Raw genomic sequence first — 23,510 nt, 5'->3', positions numbered from 1 at the left:
TAAATCAATGTACTTGATTATTTTCTTGCCAAAAACAACTTTTTTTACATTTACTTTTAATCCAGAACACATTTGAAAGAATCACTTCTTTATAGGTTCCCATCAGTCTCCAATGGGAGCCCATGAGGGGCAGTAGCCACATACAGTAGTGCATACAGGAAGAAAAAAAACAGAGTAAAAAGAAAAAAAGATTTGGACTCGCTCAGGAACTTTTTTTTGCCTCAAGGCCACTTTGAACCCTGACACTGATGCAAAGTGATGCTTGAAGTTTAGAAAGCATTTTTGGCGTTAAACTGCTTTATTATGCACTGAGAATGGTTTAGTTTCAAAATGACACAAAAAATATAACTATCTTTATCAAAACATTCTTTGAAAAATGAATAAGACTTTTTGTCTGGGAAATGTTAAATGTATTCTGCTACAACACTGATAACTAAGGAAACTTTACTCTAAGAACTTTCCCCTCTCCTCGGAGGCTGAAGTCAAACACGCCTCGTCTATTATTGACCAACAGAACCTGAAGCCAAGAAAATAACACCTCAACACGCACTCACACACACACACACACACACACACACACAGACGAGAACAGGCTGTGGCGATGAGAAGAACCAATGGGGTATAACTCTCTAGAGGAGAACCCTCACTGGACTGCCCACAGCAGCGCCCGCAGCACACAGACCAGAGAGAACCACTGGTGTGTGTGTGTGTGTGTGTGTGTGTGCATGCATTCACCTGTGTGTGCATTCAATTGTGCACAGTCATCATTATGCATGAGATTTTGCACACCATGTGTACTCCTGCATGTATTTCATGAGTGTTTTATGAGCCGTGTGCCTTGACTTGCGTACCCTGTGTACACACACTCACCACATTTGTTTTATAGATTTGAGTTATGGCAACATATCTCAGGATAAGATATGGTCAATTTCTCAGCTCTGTGTGTAATTCACTTCTCACCATCGCAGCAGGCCCGACATTCTCCCACTCAGCATCCGACTGCTTCTCTCTGATTGGCTGCAGCTCGTCGGGGTGGGGTTGGTCATGAGAAGAGGGGGACGCCTTCGTCTCCTTTGGACCCTCTCGCTCTTCGTTGGCCCAGGCCGCGTTGTCGTGACCTATTGCTTCCTCTTCCTCAGATGGTGGTTGAAAGGGAGGCGTTGCTCGCATGGAAGACATCATTCTGCCAAAGGAAAAAAAAAAAAGAAAGGCCTTTAATTTTGGTGGCAAAGGTTTGTATTTTAGTGAATGTTGTGAAATCATGTTGAGGAGAAGAGAGGGGAAGAGATGTAGATGATGAACAGATAAAGTGATGCTGGTCTCTTGATGATAAAGAGTGAAAGATATTGATCACCAGTGAGACTGTGAGACCATAGTCTTCCTGGAAGCCTGGAAGTATGGTTGTTATGAAACAGCCCAAGTGAGAAATATTGCGCAATACTGAAAGTATATTTTAAGAAATGTGTGATGTTGATAGTCTACCAGAGCTGCAACGATTAATCTATTTATCGATTACTCAATCAATAGGAAATGAATCACCAACTGTTTTGCTGATCGATTATTCGTTTTGAGTCATTTCTTAAGAAAAAAAAAAGTCAAAATTCTTGTTCCAGCTTGTCTGTGGATATCTTCTGTTTTCTTTAATCTTCTATGACGATCAATTGATGAGTAAGTTAAATATCGTTGGGTTGCGGTCGGGACAAACGAACACTTTTGGAAACGGTGATCAACATTCGTCACCTTTTTTTGGACATTTTATAGACCAAATGACTAATCAATTAATCCATATCAATAACGGATTAATCAAAAATGAAAATAATCGTCAGTTGCACCACTATAGTCTACATGCAGTCATGAAAAGTACAAGTGTATTTAAATATATATGTATTATAGGTATTTACTATAGGTATGCTGGTTAATTTTTTAAAGGTTCATTTTTATTCATCTTATTTGAAGCTATAATTACAAAAAAATACACTAAAATATGCACTTGACTGAACATATTTTATGTATTATTCATTTATTTTGTATTTACTATTAAATATTAAATATGTATTATTAACATTTTGAGAATATCTCTACAATTATGTATCTTTAAAAATGTGTGTTGATGCCATAGTCTGTGACTGGATGGATAGAGAGATGTTTGTTTGTTTATTGTTTATTTCTTTCTTTTAATCACTTTTTTTATATATATATCTAGTGTCGTACCGACAGGATGCCCCATAAATTATAGCACATACTCATGCGCACAGTTTCAACAGTTGCTCTTAACTGCAGCAATCATGTTAAACATGTTCAGTAATTTTTAACGTCTGTCCACCACTGACTGTAGATTTAAGCCACAAAAAATTGCTGGAAATTTTAGAACCTTGCATTCAAACATTCAGCACCACAAAAACCACACGCACAGAATCTGAACTACACGTCACATTTTTGGCTTTTAGTGGGCACACTCATCCACAGTGACTTATAATGACTGCAGCACATTCATGCTGTATGTCAAGACACGCAGACGTACTGCCATGGGGATAATCTATTAATCTATTAAGCAGCATCAAGGCCTTTCATCACCTCAGAGTTGTTAAAAAAAGCAGACGCTGTGCTACTGAGTTTCAGTGGAAAAATCTCTCTTTTTTTTCTAATGTAAGCCTCAAGCTGGGAGAGTCATTAGGCTAATACATCATTTACTGTAATGACTTCCCTTTGTTGCACTATACTTACGAGGACTTTCATTGACCACATTTATTCCCTAAACCCTCCTCTCCAGTAGCCTAATCTCAGCATTCACTACAATCTAAACCTTATTCAAATTCTTAGTTTAACCCTATACACGTGCTTACTTTGAAGGATTTCCCTCATCTTTTTAATCCTTATGACTAAACGGTCCTTATAAGTAATAATACAAAAATACACTCACACTAATACTTTTCCATAGAAGCAGGCACACGCCCATACAGAGTTGCGAAGTGATAACTGACAACACAGATTCCTACACAGAGAGGGAGTCAGACTGTTACTGTGTGAATTGTTTTTGCTCTGATTCATGAAAACAGTGCCCCCCTTCACACCCAACTTACACACATGCACACACACACACACACACACTTCTGTGAAGTAAAACAGATTGCTACTTCAGTGTTAGCGCACAGTAAATCACAGCAGGCTGTCCATCTCTGAAATATGCAGCCTCCTGGGTGCCCTTAAACGTAAATCTGACCCTCAGTCAAATGTCTGAAGGCAAACAGGAGGGGTTGCAGAATGTACGTATGGATGAACGCAGAGGCAGCAAAAGTTGAAAAATGCAGAATTTACAGAGGGAGTTATTAAAGAGTAAGATAACAGAGTGAAACCAAGTGTCAGTGTGATAAAACTGTGAAAAAAACAGAGCTATGGAGTGAATTAAGAAGGAAAAGTGTATGGAAGCATAAATCCAAACAGTGCGAGTGTGTGAGAATTGTGTTGTAATGTGTCATGTGAGAGAGCAGATTTCCATGTGGGTTTGAATGTTGTAAAGTGATTCGGAGGGTCATGGTGTTCTGCGCATGTGATCTTTTACAACCTGTGTCAGAATGTTGCGTCCAGTTAGCCTGTTATGCAGGTTAGTAAATCAGAGGAGGGTTGAGTGGTGTCATGCCATGAAAACTGAGACTCACTCCACTCTGACTTGAAGATGTCAGAGAACCACTTATAGTACTTTCACTTAGCTAAACCTTTGTAGACTGGAAAAACCAGTGAGAAGCTTCTATCTTCTCATTTTTTATCTCCTTCATCCTTAATATTTATCTGCTTTTTTCAAGTGTTTCTCATTTATCACATTCCATGATCTCAAAAATTCAGAGCATGAGTCTGACCGTTACAATATGGTGGTTACAAAATTAATCATCCCAGAGGCAAATAAATTGCTCAATGAGACAACAAATGAATGCTTAAAAACTATATTCAGCAAGATTTCCCAAAAAACATCCTAATATAACTATCAGAATTTAAATAAACTACTAAAGGTCGACCTCTTCAAAAGTGATGGTGATTGTAATTACACTACATACTGTAGAAGTATGACATTTCTAGTCATTTTGAACAGAATGATGGCGGCTTGTCTTAACCTAAACAGTAATCTTACATAAAGTCATGCAGCTGCATCTCCATCTTAAATGAAAATTAAATGAAAAACAAGACTTGTTACAAACTTTAGAAGGAAAAATGCCAGATAACAAGTTCTTGCTGAGCAAATGATTTTATATTGATTAGCTTCTGCTTTTTCTGTTGAACAGTTTTGACTATTTGCTTAACGGTGGACTGATATTTGCATTTTCACAAATGAAAGCTCCAATTACTTTTAATAAAACGTTAACACCTGCTAGACCTGTGCTAAAATTATAATTTTACAAACCGTTGCAGTGTTGAAGTCTTGGTTATGTCTGGTTGTACAAGTTTTATGTTTGCAAAGGAGTTATCTTGTTTTTTTTTAAGGTTTTGTTTTGAAACTGTAAAAGTATTCAGTTATTTTATTTATTAATTTTTACAACCTGCCACCAGCGCCATCCTCACTCCACCCACAGCCAGTTTTGACTGATAGGAGTAGTAACAGCCATCAGTCAGAGGTTTAAATTTCTTCATACCTCTGTTGTTTTACACAGCGATATGGGTACATGAGATTATAAAACCCCCAGACAACCAACAAACAGCAAATCACTAATCCATGATCAACTCGTGCAATCCACACTGGAGCGATGAGAGAGCGATGGGTAGCCAGGGAGGGAGAAGACAGAGGAGAGCCTATATTTAGCTGACAATATTGCTGGTGCTGTGTTTATGGGGGAGCTTAAGACTTAGTTTCTTGGAACTTGTGTCTCATATGGCCAGGAATGCCCAGCCTCATAACTTGCTGCCACTGATATGGTTTCATCATGCAACAGTACCAGGGTTTGTTGATAAGCATGCCACAAGGCCTTTTGTGATTGGTCGCTGCAGGAAAACAGTGTACTTCATGAGCTTGTCATCAGGCAAAGAATCACATTACTTGTGTTTGGATGACTCTATTGTTTAAATAACATGGCAAATGCAAAGGTTAAGCTTGACCAGCGTGCTACTGTGTACCTTTATCAGATGACTTGTTGGGTGAATGGTGATGATCTGCTTTTAAATTTGTTTTTAAGTCTAGAAATCATCAAATATATTTTGATAAATAAGGATTTCAATCATTTTAAGGGTCATTCTTAAACAGCAAAACAGATTGCAGCTGATTTCAGAATGAATTCTCCAGTTGTGCATATATTCATTTCTACCTTCACAAGTTCACAATAATCTTGAAGTTCACTCATGGGAACACAAATGAATGCACAAACATGTGCACAGTGCTAATGATTGGAGAGCATGCATAATAAAAATTAAAGACAATATTACTATTGTCTCTGGGGTGGCTGTGGCTCAGGAGGTAGAGCGGGTCATCCACTATTCGGGAGATCAGCGGTTTGATCCCCGGCTCCTCCGGTCCTCATGTCGAAGTGTCCTTGGGCAAGATACTGAACCCCAAATCACTCCCATAGGCTGGGCCATCAGTGTGTGAGTGTGTGTGAATGATTAGAACTACTCTTGATGAGCAGGTTGGCACCTTGCATGGCAGCCTCTGCCATTAGTATATGAATGTGTGTGTGAATGGGTGTATGTGACATGTAGTGTAAAGTGCTTTGAGTGGTTGGAAGACTAGAAAGGCGCTATATAAATGCAGTCCATTTACTAAGAGACTTGTCACTTTTACAGTGCAGTAGCTGCATTATCAAAATGTTTACTAAGGTATCATTAGTGTCACACAGATGGAATAATTACATTAGGAGAGTCTGTGTTGTTGCAAGAAGGATGAGGCCTTTGTAAAAAAAAAAAAAAAAAAAAAAAAAAGAATCATAATGGAAATGAAAAATGATTTCAGTGATATTGACTAGGAAACTGTGCCAGAATAAACTTGCGAGCATCACATGTCACCATGATTAGTTGCCGCACACAGAAAAAGAAAGAAAAGAAAAACAACACAATTAATCACAATAAATCAACACAATAATAATAATTCATACATGAGGAACCCATGCATGTTATCCTGCAGCTGTTACTGTCAGGGAGATACTGTGTGTTTTCGGATGTTGTGCATCACTTTAACTGGACATCACTATTTTTGAAGAAAAATCTTGTAACAATTGGAAGTGTGCATAAATGTTAATGGTTTAGCAAGGTTCCCTTTGAGTGTTTATTTGTAATAGTCTGTGACTTCAGTTGGCTAAAACATATGCATGGACAGCTTTCAGAAGTGAAAAACATTTTGTGACCACAGGTCTTATACTGTACCTCACAATATCACATATTTCCCCACTGAGAAGAAGGAAGAAACTGAGTGATTATAGTTGAAGGTCCCTACGAGACCAACAAAAGAATGAATTTGGCTACATGGAGACTCTCAGGAAACAGTAATATATCGATATATTACACTGATGACTGCAAAACACATTCATTTCTCACACACATCGCCTTGAGGATCTCCGAAAGCCTTTTCATATTGTCAGACATCTAGAAAAACATCAGCTCCTTTCCCTGAAAGCAGTTCTCCTGTCTAAGATATTTCTTGGAAAGTGATACGGGTGAGATTGCCTGCTTGATAACTAAACAGAGCATGCACTGTTGAGTGAAGAGTTTTAATTTTTCGTCCTCATGCCCTGCAGAGCTTTTTTTTTTTTAGTGTGAAGTCAGATTGGGGAAATCATCCCACATGTAGGGTTAACAGCCTGATGATAGAGTCTCAGTTGAATATCACTAGTACATGTTGTATACCTAATATAATAAATAATCACAATAACAGTATGCTCAGCAATGTTACTTACTGTTCTCTTTGAGCATTTTGGTTTAAGTTCTCTTCCTTCCTTTGCTGTCTATGGAAATTCTTACAGCCTTTAGCTCAGAGACACACATTCAACAAACAAACTGTTGCTGAAGGACTGCTAGCTAAGTCCCCTTCTAAAACGTGGACAGTAACTTAGAATCCCTTTGTGAGTGGAAGAAAAACGAAAACCGGGGTCGGAATTTGGCAGGAAAGCGTTGTTCAGATCTGGCTTGGAACCTGGTGACTTGGCAGAAACAATCAGGCATTGTGGAGCGCGGACGGAGAGGGACCTGTGACAGATGAGAGCGGGAGAGAGAGGGCCCCCTCTTAGAAAAACAGTACACAAAGCGCCATTCACAACTCAGGTCCCTTCTGCCACTTGTGGAGCGAGAGAAGGGCTCCGACAAAGGCCTCCGACTCAACCAATTGGGTGTAAAATCTCCAGTCGTCCCAGCTGGATAGAACTGAGGAAGTGGGAAATACCAAAGAGAAAGAGAGACAGAGAATGAGAGGACAGAAAAAGCAGGGGGGAGAAAGAAAACTGAGGATTTTCCTTGGAATTGTTTGTCTGTTAGATGGTCCCAACAAGAAAATATGGTGAAATAAAGGGGAAAGGGAAACTGGAGGTTTAAATAGAGACACTGAGGGGTGCTCTGTATTTAAAAAACTGTAATGAAACAAGCTAAATCACTGAAAAAGAGGACATTATTGGTGGCATTCTTGCAGTAGTATCCGACAACAACTGTCATTCAGTTACCCTGAGCAAGGATAACCCTGGTTTATCACATCTTTGATCTTATTTTTATAGTTTTGGCCATCATTTCTATCAGTAATAAGAACATTTTACCCACCAAAGTAATTGCTTGGATCTGAGAACATGGCAACATTGGTGTAACAAAGACCAAAGGGGCAAGAAACAAGCAGTCTGCTCACTGAGCCATATTATTTAGCACTTTATTTGGAGGTAAAACTGAAAGTGAACACACTTATAATCTCTCATTACACAAGACACCTATCTGAGCAATCTATGACAAGTATGCAGTAAGCAAAAGTTGAACCAGGAAGTCAGTCTGTAAACTGTGAGGGATGTTTACAACTGACAGTGTGGGTCATAACTTTACCGCTAGTCCTTGTTTTCTTTGCCAAAAACTGTTGACTAACATGGGTGATTGTTTAAAACCTGTATTATGCTCTTATTAGTGATGTTTCCTGCAGCATCAGATAAGATCCATGTTATCATAAACCAGAATTATGGTTTAACCCTCATCGGTGCAGTGAAGTTGTTTGGTGGCCATCAGTAGAAGTCTGTGGTTGCACCAGGCGACTTCCAGGTGTGAATGAGCAGCAGGGCGTTGCTAAAAAGAACATGTGTGCTCAGTAACTTTCCCTGGATAAATAAAGCTGGAAGGGAATTGCCCTCATATGAGAACAGCTCTCCAAGCTCCTAAATCTTGGGTCTGTCTGGACTCTCATTAGATCATCGCAGAGCACTGAAAACAGAGGGCACTGTCATAGGTCAGACATGTGGAATGTGAACACACACACACTGGCCTGTTTTCTCCCAGAGATTCCCTCGTCCCGGCTCTTTTGCCCAAAATAGAAATGTTCAATAGGAACGCCAGTTACCCCCAATCCGGCCCATTTCGTCATTGCCGTAATAGCAAGAAAAGCAGTTTTGTTTTCAGAAATTCCAACCCATTAACATGATTTCGGTGTCAGAGGCAGCTCTGTGGCTCTGCAGCCGGCCGAGCCAACAAGTAGCTGCACTATTTCAAAGATGTAGGTGCTTATCGCATGCGACTGGCGGTAGTCTGTGAACTTTTCATGACTTGGTAGGTAAGCAGAAGGAGGATGCAGTGCGCAATGGTCAGGTCAGAACAGTGTATACATCAATCAACCGTCACAACCGAAACTTTTCTTGATTCCCAGGTAAACAGAAGTCATTGTTTGACTTCATGTTACAATGAAGAGATCTATGTATTTACCTTTATAAGCTTTCAGGCTGGTTACAGAGAAACATTGAATTAGTTTCTGTTTAACTGAATGACTTCATTTTTAAACAGTAAGAATATATTGTAGTTGTCTTTAAATAATAGTTTGTTATTTGTATGTTTTAAACTCAGTGGAACAATGTCCTTCAGCTTGATGGGGAGGGAAAATTGCACAACTCCTAAAACCCCCTAAAAATAACTAACAATGTGGTCAATTTTTACCAGACAGCAACAACATGTTTACTGGGTCATAAATGATAGTCTTATTACTCTCTAGTGTAGTATTTTAAGTTTCTATCATCAACATAATCAAGTGTTTGTTTGAAATAGACAGAGGAACTACTGGGACATTTGTACAGAGCTTTTGCTACAGGCTGAGCCCACTATTGGACAGAAGCCCCACACAAAGTAATTTGACATTAAGCAGGTTGGTTATCAGGTTGCATCATTAAAATGATATTCTGTAAGCAAAGTTTTTGAGGTAGCTAATGCATGAGTAATACATTTGTGAGAAAAGGATGGTAATATGTTGAAATAAATCTCTTCAAATATAAAAGTTGCCACAAAATACTCCCTACACCATCATGGGGGAAAATTCACTTTCTCCAGACGAAAACATTGCAATTTACGGATTTTGTCTCTCATCAGATGGACACCTGGAGCAAACATGGGATTTGATGTCTCCATTAGCCCTGCTGATGGAAAATATCAATCAAAGCCAATGATTGAACACTCAAAAAATGATGAATGTGTCGTTTGTACAGTGGGCGTAAACACACACCACTATGCTGGGTCTCTGTGTTCAAGCTCTGTAGCTCAGTGATGCTGGACCAAAACCACAGACCCCCAGAAATCCAGAAGTGGCCTTATTGACCAACACCCTCCCTTGTGCTTGTTATTTTTCCTGGCACGGGAACACACCCCTAGCTAACACAAATACAGTACACATATACATTTATCTACTTTATGGCAACGACACAGAGTAAACCATTGAAGAAACTATTGAAGACCAAAGTCAACACTCAGTGGCTCAAAAGGACTGTTTGTCTGCTGCCCTCCTGCTGAAAGGTAGTTAGAAGAACTGGTCAGGGTGAACATTTTGTCTCTTAATCCTTAAAGTAGACCACATTGTCCAGGTAGCTACAGTGCCCCCTCATATAAACAGCCAAAATTCTGCCCATAAAACAGCAGACTTTGTACGCTACATAAAGAAACAAGCAATTAAAGCAGCACTAGGCATCTTTGTTGGCAGCTTGATGAAATCTATAATTAGACAGTCAACTGGACTTGCTGTTGGCTATTAAAAACGTTTTGCCATTCATACGAAATGTTTCGTCAATTCTACTGACCGGAGGGGAGCCATTTTAGCCTCCTTTGGTCATTTGGTTATGTTGCTAAACTGTGAAACACTGCAAAACACAGCAAGACTTCAAGTCTCCTGTTTGCAGTTTAAACTCAATGAGACTAGAGTCTGACAAAAATGTTCTCCATTTATTTTATGCTCAATGGCCATCTGCTTTATTACTGAACAAGTCTGCAAAACTTCCAAGTCTTGCGGGAAGACAATCCTATAACAGGAGCAGAAAGAATAGCATAGGACAGAGACTAGAACCCTGAGGAACTCCACTTTAATTGCCAATCTGCTAGAGGAGGACACAATGATACCTAAACCAATCAGGAGACGTTTCTAAATGGTACATTACAATGCCATGAGCAAGGGTGTCAGAAAGTGATGCTTCAACAGTACAACAATTAACACACCAGTGTTCACATACTGGTAAAAACTTAGCATTCAATTTCTGTGCTGTGATATGGTGGAAAAACTTGAGAGCACTAAGAATATGAGCTGAGTATGGACCACCATCTCCAAATCCTTGGCCAGAAGGTTTCTTAAGGAGAGTCTGAACAACAGATGATAAGGAGCTATTATAAAACAATAAAATGTATCAAGTACTAAAATATTCTATAATTAAGATATTTAAAGGAGAGGAGGAAGCCTCCATGTCAGCAACAGTAATGTAATTGCCTCAAGAACAGCCAACATCATTTTATTTGCATCTTCTTTCTCCATTTTAATCTCTTTAACTTCCTTCCTTTTCTCCAGTGCCTATCATCTCTCTTTCTCCTCACCTACTTTAACCTCTGATCAATGCAGCTTAAAGCACATACAGCTTGCCGTTTGACAAACACCTTACAGGAGGTAATACGCTGTCTGTAAGGAGGAGCTGATAGAGAACCGAACCGCCACCTGTCCTGTCACTTCAAGCCACTATCCTTATTATCACACCGGTTACCTTTGACCTCTTTGGGGACAAACATAATGCGGCTGTGATGCGCAAATAAGCTTGTTACACAAGTTTTAAGCCTTGTTGTGCTGCGACTTCTTCATATAGTTGAAAGGAGCTGTAAACAAGGGGAAATCCTATTATCTTAAGTAACAGTAACATAGAGTAACAGAAGTTATATAGATGAAATACATTTACATATATATACATATATATATATATGTGTGTAATTTCCAAAGGGTTAAGTTTCAAAAGTATCATTGTCAGTTAAGTCTGTTTCAGGGTGACATCAACAGTAGAAAGTCATGACAGAAGCCCGAGGTGATACAACAGCTGCCCTCACACATTTTTCATTTGCATTAGCCCTGAGGCTAGCAGAAAAAAAAAGTGAGCTTCAATAAGTCATACAGGACTCAAGGGTCTCACTGCAGCCAAGAACAATAATCAGACATCCATGTTTACTGTTCTTCAACATTGTTAATTTACTGCATTTGTCCATCCCTGGTCCACATTTATAATTCAGTGAATGTTGAGCGAAGATGACACTATGACACAGGGGGAATAAAGCTCTCTCAAATACAAACGTGTAAAACAATCAAATGTAATTTCATTTTCAGTTGATGTGTCAGATAATTGAAAAGACAGGCATCATACCTAATTAATTGGAATAAAATTCACTGCAATCCTAAAGAACAACAAATTTGGAGGAATTTCTCAGTGACACTGATGCAAAGACATAAAAACAGTTGCAGCTCTGCAAAGCAGCAAAATAACAGAGTTCATTAATACACTATTTATTATTTTAGCAAATTCATCTATGAATAGATTTGAAAGTTGTATTTAACTTTAAAATGAGAGGACAAAATAATTTAAAAGCTTGTTGTAAACAAAAGAATTTGAACCAAACAAGGAGCTCTAGAGTGTAACATCATCTTTAGGAGTGTCCAAACAGGTGGCTTTTAGAGCGCCCAGGAGGCGCGAAAGCCTGCTAATCCCAGATTAAGACTGACAAGTTGTTTCACTGGATGCCTCCATTGTAATCCCAGTTGCCTCTCTATCCTCTGACAATGAACTTTGTTCCCTATCTGAGAGAGAGCTTTGAGGATTTCCCCAGCTTTGTTAGCATGAAATGCCTGTATTATTCAGAAGCATGCTACTTTCAGTCGGTTGATAAACAACATATTTTTATTCAATTATTGACCGACCTGAATGTGTAATGTGTACAGATGGTCGTAACAAGTCGTCTGTGTTCAGAACACAGGATTTAATTTGTACTCGTTTTGGCAGTAATCAACTCTGCCACGTTCACCGACATGTCAAGAGAAAATGTGGAGATGCGTAGGAATGTATTTACATTTTTAACTTTCATGTGACACTCTTATGCAGAACAATTTACAGCAAGTGCAACACTACAAAATACTCGGATTTTTAAGTTCAACCAATAGAAACAAATACTACACTAAAACAATCTGAGTAACAACATTCATCACATGTTGATGAAATCTGATGAATGACTAATGAAGAGAATTAAAGAGACAATTAAAAAAAACTCCATTTAACTTAATAAAATTTAATTCTAATCTATCTTAAACATCCAAGAATAAACTTTTCTTTATCTTCTGGCAGGACTGTTCCTGGTAATGATGATATATCATGCACAGTAATTAAAGCTCAGTTTATTCTTGAACTCATCTACTCTGGAGTCCCCAAGATATAAAATATAAATATAAGTTTCACGTTACTTTTTATTTAAATCTACAAAACAAACTCAGTGCTGAAATAGTGGCATTTTAGAGATATTTGAAGGCAGTGCAAAGGAGGCGGAGGATAAGTGAAATAGGTCTTGCTGACCCAGCAGTGGAGCACCATGAAAACTTCTCCTCTCCAGGAGCAGTTGTCTTGTTTGGCAGTTGGAGGCATGTCAGTGTCCCCCGGTATGTCGAGCTGTCACAATCCAGACTAATCCTTTCCGCAGTGTGTCCCCTGGTCTGTCTGAAGCTGCATGTTACAGAGCGTACGTGGGTGTGTTTGGCTGTATGTGTGTATTATGGGAAATAGGTTGTGTGATTTGAAACTATTGTGTGTGAGTCTATATGATATATCTGATACCATGGACAAGCAGGCTGTATTCAATAAACGCATGTTGGGTAGAGAGAGATGAAATGTTTCAGAGGCAGGTCTGTGGTCAGTTCATAGTAGAGAAAAACCGGGTGGAGAAATTAAATAAATCACGCTCTGCCTTCCTCTGGAATATGAACATAAGTATAAGTAACACATAACACATAACATAAGTACACATGCAAACAGTCACACCCTTGACTGTAAAGAAGTGTGAGTGTGCGCTGCAAGGTCACTGCCTCTCTATATTGCACAAGGTATCCATTGTCCTTTACCAGACCACAGTGAATATACATTGTTCACAGCACACAAGGCCTCACTTCAAACCATGTAAGGTGTTAATCTATCCAATCACAGCAGCCGTTATTCACATGGGCCTAAGCCCTTGAATCAGGGAAAATATTTACGACTCAGGTGGGTTTGTTCAGTCCAACATGACTGACGTCAAGCGTGGAAAGTCTGGCAATTTTTGCATAAGGGACTCAACCTTTCATATCAATACGTTTTTATTTTGTTGCTCAGTATCATCAGTTAAATTAGCTATAATAATAAAAGTGTACAAACAGTTAATAAAAGCCAGTGTTATAGGTCTTTAATGAGAAAAATATTCTGGCGCAGAGGCAACATGCTGCATGTTTTCAGTTATAGTTTGGAGTATAGAAGTTTTGGAGTTGTAGATTGGAGTAAGCATGAGAGGCGATAGCAACAAAATAAACAAATAAATAAAAACTGAAAATCAGCAACAAAACAATCCGAGGAAAAGGACGTCACGGCACTGCTTCCATTGTGAGTGCAAAAATCACGACAGGCAGTAAATGACAGAAATGAAAAGGGAACAGAGATTACTACTTAAAGTGAATGTATAAATATTCTGTGTGCGTGTGTGTGTGTGTGTGTGTGCGTGCGTGCGTGCGTGTATGTTGTTGGTTGGACCGCGAGTGTAACGGTTACTTGTCCAGCTGTTCTGATTTTTATCGCATAAAGTATCCTATCTGGACAAACCTCTCATGAGACTCACGCAAGAATTTCACAGTTGCTGGAAGGGAGCAGCGTTTTGAATAAAGCAGCGTTTCTTTTTGCCCTGTGCTCCGCTGGACGAGGATACTCTCGTCCTCTGTCTGCTCTCTCTTTCTCTCTCTCTCTCTCTCGCTCTTTCTCTCTCTCTCTCTCTCTCTCTCTCTCTCTTTTTACCCATTTCTCTCTCCATCGCAGCACTGGGCTTGCAGGCTGTAAATCACAATTAGGGGGTTCATTAGATATGGCTGATTTATTAAGACCCAGGGCTTGTCTCTGGGCCTTTGAGCCATATATTAGCTGACTACAAGATCTCATACATAGTTATGAGACATGCTGTTTACTGTATGGCATATAGGGTCATATGCCAATAGACATTAATTATTGAGTAAGACTCCATACGTTAAATTAATAGCATCCAGATGATAAATCATTTGCATTTGTATATTTTTTTCTGCAGCAATGTCTGTACACAGCACTTTTGACTGCTGTATCTAAACGCGTATCTTTTAATAACAACAAATTGGCACCAGCATCAAAAATCTGTCTCTATTATCAGCAAGTGATCCAGCATTTGAAAGGGAGCCAAGTATTTGGAGCCTCATCCAAAGGCTTTAACAAACATACTCCAGAGCTGCTTGCCCTCTTGAACACGCACACATACATTTTGGCCTGTGTTCATATCACAGTAACTTCAGTCTTAAGTGTTCCTGGCTCACATAATACAGCATTGTTTCCCCTGTAAATCAAAGTGCATTTATCGCACTGCATATCAGCTACTGTCAACAATTGCTTGTAAACACGGGACCCAGATAAGGTGGTGTGTATGCTCTTGCATGTCAAAGATTAATGTTGTCTTAGTGCACCGTATCTTTACAAATTCACCATTTTTCTGACCTGCTATTCCTGTTCTGCCAAAGCTTCAATAAAAAATACATTTACGTTACAAAAACACGGCAAAAACATCCATCAACTGTAATCAACAGCTTTTCATTTCCAAAACGGTCTTTCACAAACTGGGCCTGCGTCCAAAATCACTTGTTTGTTTCTTTCTCTCTCTCTCTCTCTCTCTCTCACTCTCTCTCTCTCTCTCTCTCTCTTTCAATATTTCTCTCCAAACAAACCAGCGTGCCTGCTCATCCTCTGGCACCTTACGGGCCTGATCATTGAACCTCAGGGGAACTATAGGAATAGTTCTGGATTAGTTACAGCTTGAACAGGTGAGCTCAAACTTGTCCAGACCTATTTATACTGCGTGTGAAATCCTATTGTTAAGAATAGAAGAGTTCACAGACACAGAGTAGATGAGAAGGAGAGATAAAGAGAGAGAGAGAGAGTCTAAGCTCAGTCCTAACCTTCCCTGCCCTTAATCTAGACACAATCTATTACATGTCTGCAAAGTGATATAAAGATAAACATTGCACACACGATATGTCTCAGAACTAAAAAAAAAAAAGAAGGCGTCTTCTAAGAAATTTGTTCATGCTATAATTTCCTTAATATTTTAATTACCCCGTTGGTTTTAATTTTTCTGTCGATTGACGACTTAATTCAGCTCTAATTCACAGGTGCACAAAGTAAATATAATATCCTCTTATAAACGCAACGGTAAATAATTGAAGATTCCCAGCACAGGCATGTATCCTCACACACACACACACACACTTTCCTCTGGCTGACTCCTGGTACCTGACTAATTGACGGTGACAGAGAACAAAGGAGAAGATTAGGGGATTGAGTGTGTGACACACAGCCACAGGTCAGGAGGAGGTTTAGTTTCTAACTGTGATTATGGAAGGGCAGGTGTCACCAGAGGACGCAGCCAGAGACGACACCTCTACACCCTGCTGGGCTGCTTGTTCCAGTCCCAGTGGGTCAGGTCTGCTGAGTGCAATCAGTTTATACCCAATTTTATTTGTTTTGTTTGTGTAAAACCCCAAGACAAGCTAATGCAGGTGTATTTTCTGAATAGACAAAAGCGGAGGAGATGAAGCGCTACAATAGGTCTTTAGCGTCAAAATGACTTGAACTCTCTGAATGTGACAGCTCCAGTCAGAACAGGCCCACACTCGATAAGTCTGACTAAATAAATATTACGATCCAGTCAAAACCAAGAACCATGCCTCAATGGCAAATTAAAATGGCTTTTATTTCACTTTAAAAGATATGATTATTTCCTTATTGTGTCATGTGTTTTAGGGAAAATCCAAAGGAAGCAATGTCACTAATTCACGGAAAGAAGTGAGTCTATTCTAAAAAGTTTGTAGCTTATGCATTAGGTAATCCATAGTCAGAATGCTCAATTGTCCACTTATTATCTTGTGAGCTTTGAGAAACATCGTGTCATTAGCTGAAGTCGTCCAACCTCTTTATCAGCGTAGCCTCTAATTGCTCGACGGCTCCGTTGATTTTGAAGCTAACCAGGAGCGATGTCATCCCTCCGGTCTCGCTACAATGGGGCTCATTGGATTAAGTTCGAGCAGGCTTTGTTAAAAGCTGGTGCAAATCTAATCAAGGAGGAGACCTCAATTATGCTAGCATGTACTTAAACGATCAGATCACTAAAAATGGAGGAGGGGCTGGCCGGTGTAGGAATGCAATCAGCAGCCATTAAGGCCAGTTAATTTTGGCTGATGGCAGCTTTAAGATGAGATGCAGGATTTTTACTGTAATGAGAATACTGTAATTATGAGGATGTGATGTTGTCAGCGTCGGTGTTAGCAAATGGTAACACTGTGTTCAAGTCTCTTAAGAAACAGGTGATAGCATTGCATCAGAATTATTGTTGCAGAGGAGTTGCTTTGTGACTCGATCTTCTTTTCTACCTACAGGCAACACTAAATTCAAACACAAGCTATTTAAAAACCCTCTGTTTTTAAATGAAGTGTTGAAGGAAGACAGCTGAATGACATTTTTTCCAGCTACAGCGTGCTAAAGAATGTAAACTGTTAAAGAAGCATATTGTTTGAAGAGAATAATATGCTGGATCACCATGATCTCAGAAGCAGGTGGTGTCCTCTGTAGCCCCCCGAGCACAACAGCTGAGATTGACCCTGACCTCTGACCTCCGTGACCCATGACAGTTAAAACAGGAAGCAATTGAATGAATGTCAGCGTCTCTGGTGGCATCCCTCAACAGGAGGACAGAAGTCTGAGCAGATAACAGTTGTCACCGTAGAAATGAGAAAAAAAAAAGACATGAAGAGAGTGTAGCTGCTTACATAGCGACGGTGATACTCGCAGGCTGGGTTTCTTTATAAAACTTTTATAGCCAATTGTGAAAGCTGAGTGGAAACTTTCTTCAGTATCACATAAAAACTTTTACAAACGGTAATACATGGAGTGAATAATGAAAGGAATAATTTAATAATTATTTTTTTAGTTCTTTATTGTCCCTGTAGATGTGTTAATTGGAATTCAGGAAGACTTTTTTGTTTGCTGGTGCAAATGGACCCAAATTATTACCTCTTTAATATGACATGTATTTTCTTCTATGCGTTTATGCTTGAAATGTTGTTTAATTTATTGTTATCATATTTTTCTTAAAAAAGTAAAAAAAGTGAAAAATCCCTGGCACACACAGACGTCTAACTTTCCCAAAAAAACAAACATAACTCATCACATAACAGTGTGTCCAGTGCCACTGTAAGAGTGGACTCAGGAAACACATTCACTCTCACTTTTTTTTCTATATTTTCCCCCCGTTCTCCTCCAATTGCAGCTTTGCCAATTCCCTGTGTACTACAGTTCCTTCTACTGCCAACTCCTCTGCTTGGCCTGGGGTGAGTATCATGAGCTTTTTCCGAAGCACCGGCACCAGCACTAAAGTCGCCAGCTACTTCTTTGCACTAGTAGATTAATACTTCAGCAAAAAAAAAAAAAAAAAAAGTGTTGAGTAAGAAGTTGATTCTACGTCCTGTTAAAAGAACACTTAAGACACACAGAGACTGCTGTGTTGTCAGGCATATGAGGGAAAGCGATGAACACGAGTGTTGTCATTTATCCATACATCGTATTCACATTACGTCAAGTAGATGTTTCAGAGCAACTTTACGTCTCCCTTGACACACTTGAAACAGACATTAGAAAAACTTGTTGCAAATACTCAAAATGACGTTCAACAACTGTCCAATGTTGCGACATGTCAAATTACACTTCTGAGAGGTGGTATAAATTACACTTTACACCATGGGAGTGTAACTTATTGCAGTAGTAATGATTTCTCTTCATTTAAATGTGAGGGGGGCCCCTCATCAAAGCACATAACACACAGATGCTCTAGTGGAGAAGACCAGCAGCCACCAACTGGTCACACAGGCCAGCTCTAAGGAGGTGTGAATGTGTGCCGTGGCATCCGTGTGAAGCCCGGTGTTGCTGTAAAAGAGCACGCATACCCAGAGAAAAGCCTTTCCCCCGGATAAATCAAAGGTTAAAATATAGATCCATCTTCAGGCTGCTCTCCTCCCTCACCTCCCTCCTTTCTCACTCTGCCTCCTCATCTAGCCTGTGCATTACCTCATCAGAGGAGGATCTGCCTAAAGCCGCAGCGGTCACACAACAGACAAAAGCGCTCATCTCCAGGAAGCCGCTGCCGCTGCCTGTGGTTTTGGAGAGAGGAGAAGAGAGGGGAAAAAGTGACTCAGCCCCACGGCTCCTTTCTTCTCTCTGCCGACTTAGGGATAAACGGAGGGATAAAGCACAGGGGGAGATAATATTTAGAGCAGGCCCCATTTCAAGGGCAATAGAAGAGAGAAAGTGGGGTATGAGCCTGGGTGGTTTGGGAAGTAGCCACGAGGGTCGGTCTATACTGTTACTGGCAGCGGGCCTCGTACCGTGGATTTATGTGTAAGTGGGGAGGAACCGCTGCTGGCCCGGCCCTGCCTTAAAGCCCCGGCCGCTGCAGCTCCACGAGCCTCTTCAAAGCAAACCAGATGGGCCTCAGATGGGATGTTGATGAGGCATGAGTGTGCAAAACACAAACATGCATGCAAGCACAAACACAAATAAATTGATACAGACACAGCCTGACAAACAACTAAATACATAACACACAAACATACTTGTCGCACATGTACTGGTGAGCTGGCACGCATGAACGAATGCTCTGACTTGAAGCGTGGCCGTAGCAGATCGCTGAAGATCAGCTCCCTTTTCCCACCGCTAAATAATTTCCTTACCACAAACTTGCAAGGCATTCTGTCCACTCTAGACCTAAGTGGACATTTCATATCTGTGGACAAATCAGATCAATTAACTAAATGTCCAAGTTCAAGAAGACATAATAGCTCACTGTTAACGTATGGTTAAGTACTGAGAAACTACACTAAATTTTGTTAGACGCTGCCCATTAGTGGTGCTGATTACACTGTAACGCAGTGAACTTCACATACGAAGCTGAAGGAAAAAGGCACGGAGCAGAGAAGGACATTGTTTTTGGGGAGCTCCAAACAGGTAACCTCAGTGGGTTCATTAGATCATTAGCTCATTAGCTTACCACAAATCACAGCTGCTTGCTGTCTGGTCACTTTTCTAACTCTTTGCAAATGACTGCCATTACAGCAGCCATGTGTAACAACAGAGCTCCACAAATAGGCCTGTCATGATGCATACAGTGGCAGAATTCTTTTCTCAGAGTCTTTCTCACTGCTATTTTTGAAGCAGCACAAATTTGCAGGTTCAGTATATATACAGTATATCACAGATGAAAAAAGCCTATATCTAGAAATGCCTCGCTGATGTAACACATTGCATAAATTTAGGGCTAAATGAGCTGTGATCATATTTTCCTAATCCAGCACTAAACCGATTTTGGATACACAAATACAAATCTGGATCTAGTTCTCCACGCTCTGAAGGTAAACACAATGTGGATCTTTCTCGAGACAGATTTTCTGAATTGTCTGATGATGTCAGATCATCTAAAACATTTGTCATGGACACATCCCTGCTCTTCTGATTAAAGCCATCAGGTATGTATAGTAAGCCAAGGCCTTGAATTTGTAAGTTTTCTAACACACCGCGTTAGTTTCCCTCTAAAGTCCTATAAAACAAAGATACCATAAATTGTTGCTGTCACGACAGGATCGGTACCCTATAAAGACTGTAATTTTGTTAGGAGGGTCCACTTGTCATCTTACCGCCATGTAATTAGATTTGAAAAGCAATTGCATGTTAAAAGACACAATAATGTGATTTCAAGTTTTCAGATGAGCTGATGAAATTAAGGGCGTTTGATGGAATTAAAAGCGAGCCTAAGTGGGCCGGTTTTCCCCAATCGTGACACAATCCCTTCTTCAAACGCAGTGCAATTAAGCGGAAAGAAATCCTGTAAGGCCTGCTTTAATTGCTGAAATGTTTTCATTATTTAATTGCAGTTGAGGCATAATATATCATCTACCAAAGCATCAAAAAGTATTAATCACCAGAGATCCCTTAAGTTATTCCAGTTAGTTGCTTTAGATCATTCCGATCTTTGAAACAAAGATATGTGTACTTGCAGCCTCTCGTCACAGGTTGCATAGATCAGCAGGTTGTCACCATTTAAACCAGAGTGATTCTTCCTTCTCGTGTTATATTTGAATATTTTTTTAGTGAAAGTAAGAGGTGAAAACATCCAGCAATTCACAAGAAAAACAGCAAAAGAAAGTCTGAAAAAATAAATATAATTTTGTTCTGCAGAAATACCATCATACACCTCAGATTTATCTTTTGACCCCCTCGGTGGGATCCTGACTCCCAGGTTGGGAATCATAGCTCTAGATTGTGATACAAGATGATTTACACAAGTTATAAATCAAGTCTTTCAAACTGAACTCCCACACTAACCATCAGGAAACAGATTATCGCCCACAACAAAACACTGAAGCTTGTCTGTCCACTCTGAGAGCAAGTTGCCAATGAGAATCACACAGGACACTTGTTGACCTAGAAGTGACACAGCTCAAGGGCCACTAGAGAGGGCCTTAATAAGTATTCTTAAACATGGGGATTAGCCAGATGGCCAGATCACTCTTTTCTCTAACCTCTCCCATCTGTACATTTCTTCTGTCTCCCGCCGCTGCCGAAACCATCGAGATCGGCCATTGCGACCTCACCAGCTTAATTTGGGCTAGTGTTACCTAAAGCACTATTTGACTCCAGATATAATCTTTATTGCTCACAGAGAGAAAGTCCATTAAAAGGCATACTGTAGGTCTCGGCGCTGAAAGGTTCCTGGAGTGATGCCTGCGAGAGTCTTTAAAAGATCCCTTTCTTCACCCAAGTGAAAGCAGCTATTGAGGGTGCGCAGGGCAGAATACTAACTGGAGCGGAGGTCTGCATTTTCTGTGAAACAAATCAAAAGCGTTCTGTATGTGCCGATGGAGGCAAGAGGTAGCGGGCATGCACAGAGTCGGCTACAGTTTTGCTAACATGGACTAACACACACACATACACACACACACACACTAGACTTTGCGTGCTGCTCTGCTAACACGACTGCTGGTGCAAAACGTGGCATGTTCAGACACCAGCAAGAGTCGTTCCGTTCTGCTCCAAGGACAAAATGATGTGCTCTCTTTGAAAGCTTATTATCTGCCATTTGGTGGAGGCAATCATCCAAAGTGCCAAACAGTGGCACAAAACACAAGCTGGCGGTGTTACAGTACAAGGAAATAAATATCATTTGTGTTTAACAATGAAGGAAACTCACGCAAATAAGAGACTTCAACTCCAACACCCTCTTCTCACTTGTGGATGACTTTAAAATTCATGAACGTCACCTAAAAAAGAAAAAAAAAAAAAAAAAGAGGAAAATTATTAGTACCATATTTTCTACAGAAACAAATGGGAACAACTTGGTGACCTTATGGTTTAAGGTGCCAAGCAAGGCGCCAAACCACAACGTCTCCGGTTCAAATCTAAGCTGTGGACCTTTGTTGCATGTCATTTTCCACCGTCTCTCCTATCCCTATCATCTCTGTACTGTCAGCTTTTTAATAAACAGATAAAACTACTAAATATATATATTTTTAAACACAATTTTGTCTGGTATGTTGGTATCAAGTTGATTATGTACACTCTCATCATAGTCTGGTTTAATTTCTGCCAATACACGTGAATGTAATTTCATTTGAGCACATTGGGATGTTGCGGTTTTTTAAATTCTAACATGATGCTTTTTTTTTTTACCCTTTCTCCATCTTATTCCTATCTTTTATTTGCAGTTTTCTGAGTTTTAATGTCTAAATGTTAGATTTTTTTTCCTCTGCTGTTATTATCACAATGTTAACAGGGCACCCATGCAAAAGAGTGAATTGGACTATACTTTATTTCTTGAAAAAAGGGTGAATGAATGGATGGAGGAATTTTCAGTGCTGTGAGGACCATTAAATTTCTACTATATGAGGGTAGGGGATAGAGGCAAGTTAGAACATTTTTATTTGTAACTTAAGTGAACCAACCCTTTAAAGTACAAGTGTGTTGCCATACACATCAGGAAACATTTTAATGAACACTGACTAAATTCTTCACATCAAGTCAACAAATTAAGGTCTGACAAAGTATGAAAATTTGAATTGGAAACTGTTTTTGGAGCCCGGTGAATACACTGTTGACCCACCTGAGGTCCCTCTGTGGAGGATGTTCGGGACAGAACAGAGAGCCTGTGTAAAATCCCGGCAGAGCCAACAGAGGATCAGTGTATTTCTCACACAGCACTTTCACTGCACAAACAACGGCACACACTCAGCCACGCAAAGCCTAACAAGCGACAAACAGCATGATTCTTGTATGTAGCTTTGAAGTCGAAAAATTGGCCGCAATCTGTCTTAATACAGTTAGTGATGCCCGATATTTTCTTTCAAAAACTGATTCCAATAAGAGCGGTGAAAAAAAAATCAGCCTCATCAGATGGACAGCTTGCCATTCCTGAGCTGCCTGGCTTAAACAGACCACTCTGACTCCGAGAGCTAACCTGGGGTCAGCCTTATTAAAGCCTCACACGCACACAAGCGCACACTACAAACAGCCATTTGCTAAACTGGGGGTCATAGAAAACAAATAATAACATCAAAGAGGTCAAACTGCCGATGGAGTGCTTTGATGGTACCGTGCTCAGAGCGGGGCCGCGCTGAGTGGGCCCCAAATTGAGAGAGGATGGGAGGTAGTCTTAATTGAGAATGGGAGGCCGCTAATTAAAAAAAGAAAGAACTGAACGGGGTAAGGAGAGACTTAAAGAGAGAGGCTGAGCTCACA

At 40.0% G+C, this 23,510-nt stretch overlaps 1 protein-coding gene across 3 annotated transcripts in view; it reads right to left on the bottom strand.

The window, feature by feature from the left end:
• The window catches only part of LOC122985814 (transcription factor SOX-6-like), a 115,155-nt gene that overhangs the window by 73,818 nt on the left and 17,827 nt on the right, over positions 1-23,510 (bottom strand). For 2 of the 3 annotated variants that reach the window (XM_044356755.1, XM_044356754.1), the window contains exons 2-3: positions 21,967-22,036; positions 961-1,183 (exon numbers count right to left, since the gene is read on the bottom strand). In XM_044356755.1, the coding sequence (XP_044212690.1) occupies positions 961-1,182 (222 nt within the window). In that variant the 5' untranslated portion in view covers position 1,183; positions 21,967-22,036. The remainder of the gene's footprint in view (positions 1-960; positions 1,184-21,966; positions 22,037-23,510) is intronic. The other variant, XM_044356756.1, reaches the window with a different exon arrangement.

The sequence above is a fragment of the Thunnus albacares genome, chromosome 7, assembly GCF_914725855.1.
Source record: "Thunnus albacares chromosome 7, fThuAlb1.1, whole genome shotgun sequence".
Lineage (NCBI taxonomy): Eukaryota > Metazoa > Chordata > Actinopteri > Scombriformes > Scombridae > Thunnus > Thunnus albacares.
Note: the sequence above shows the minus strand (reverse complement) of the source record. Positions and strands in the feature narration are given on the sequence as shown.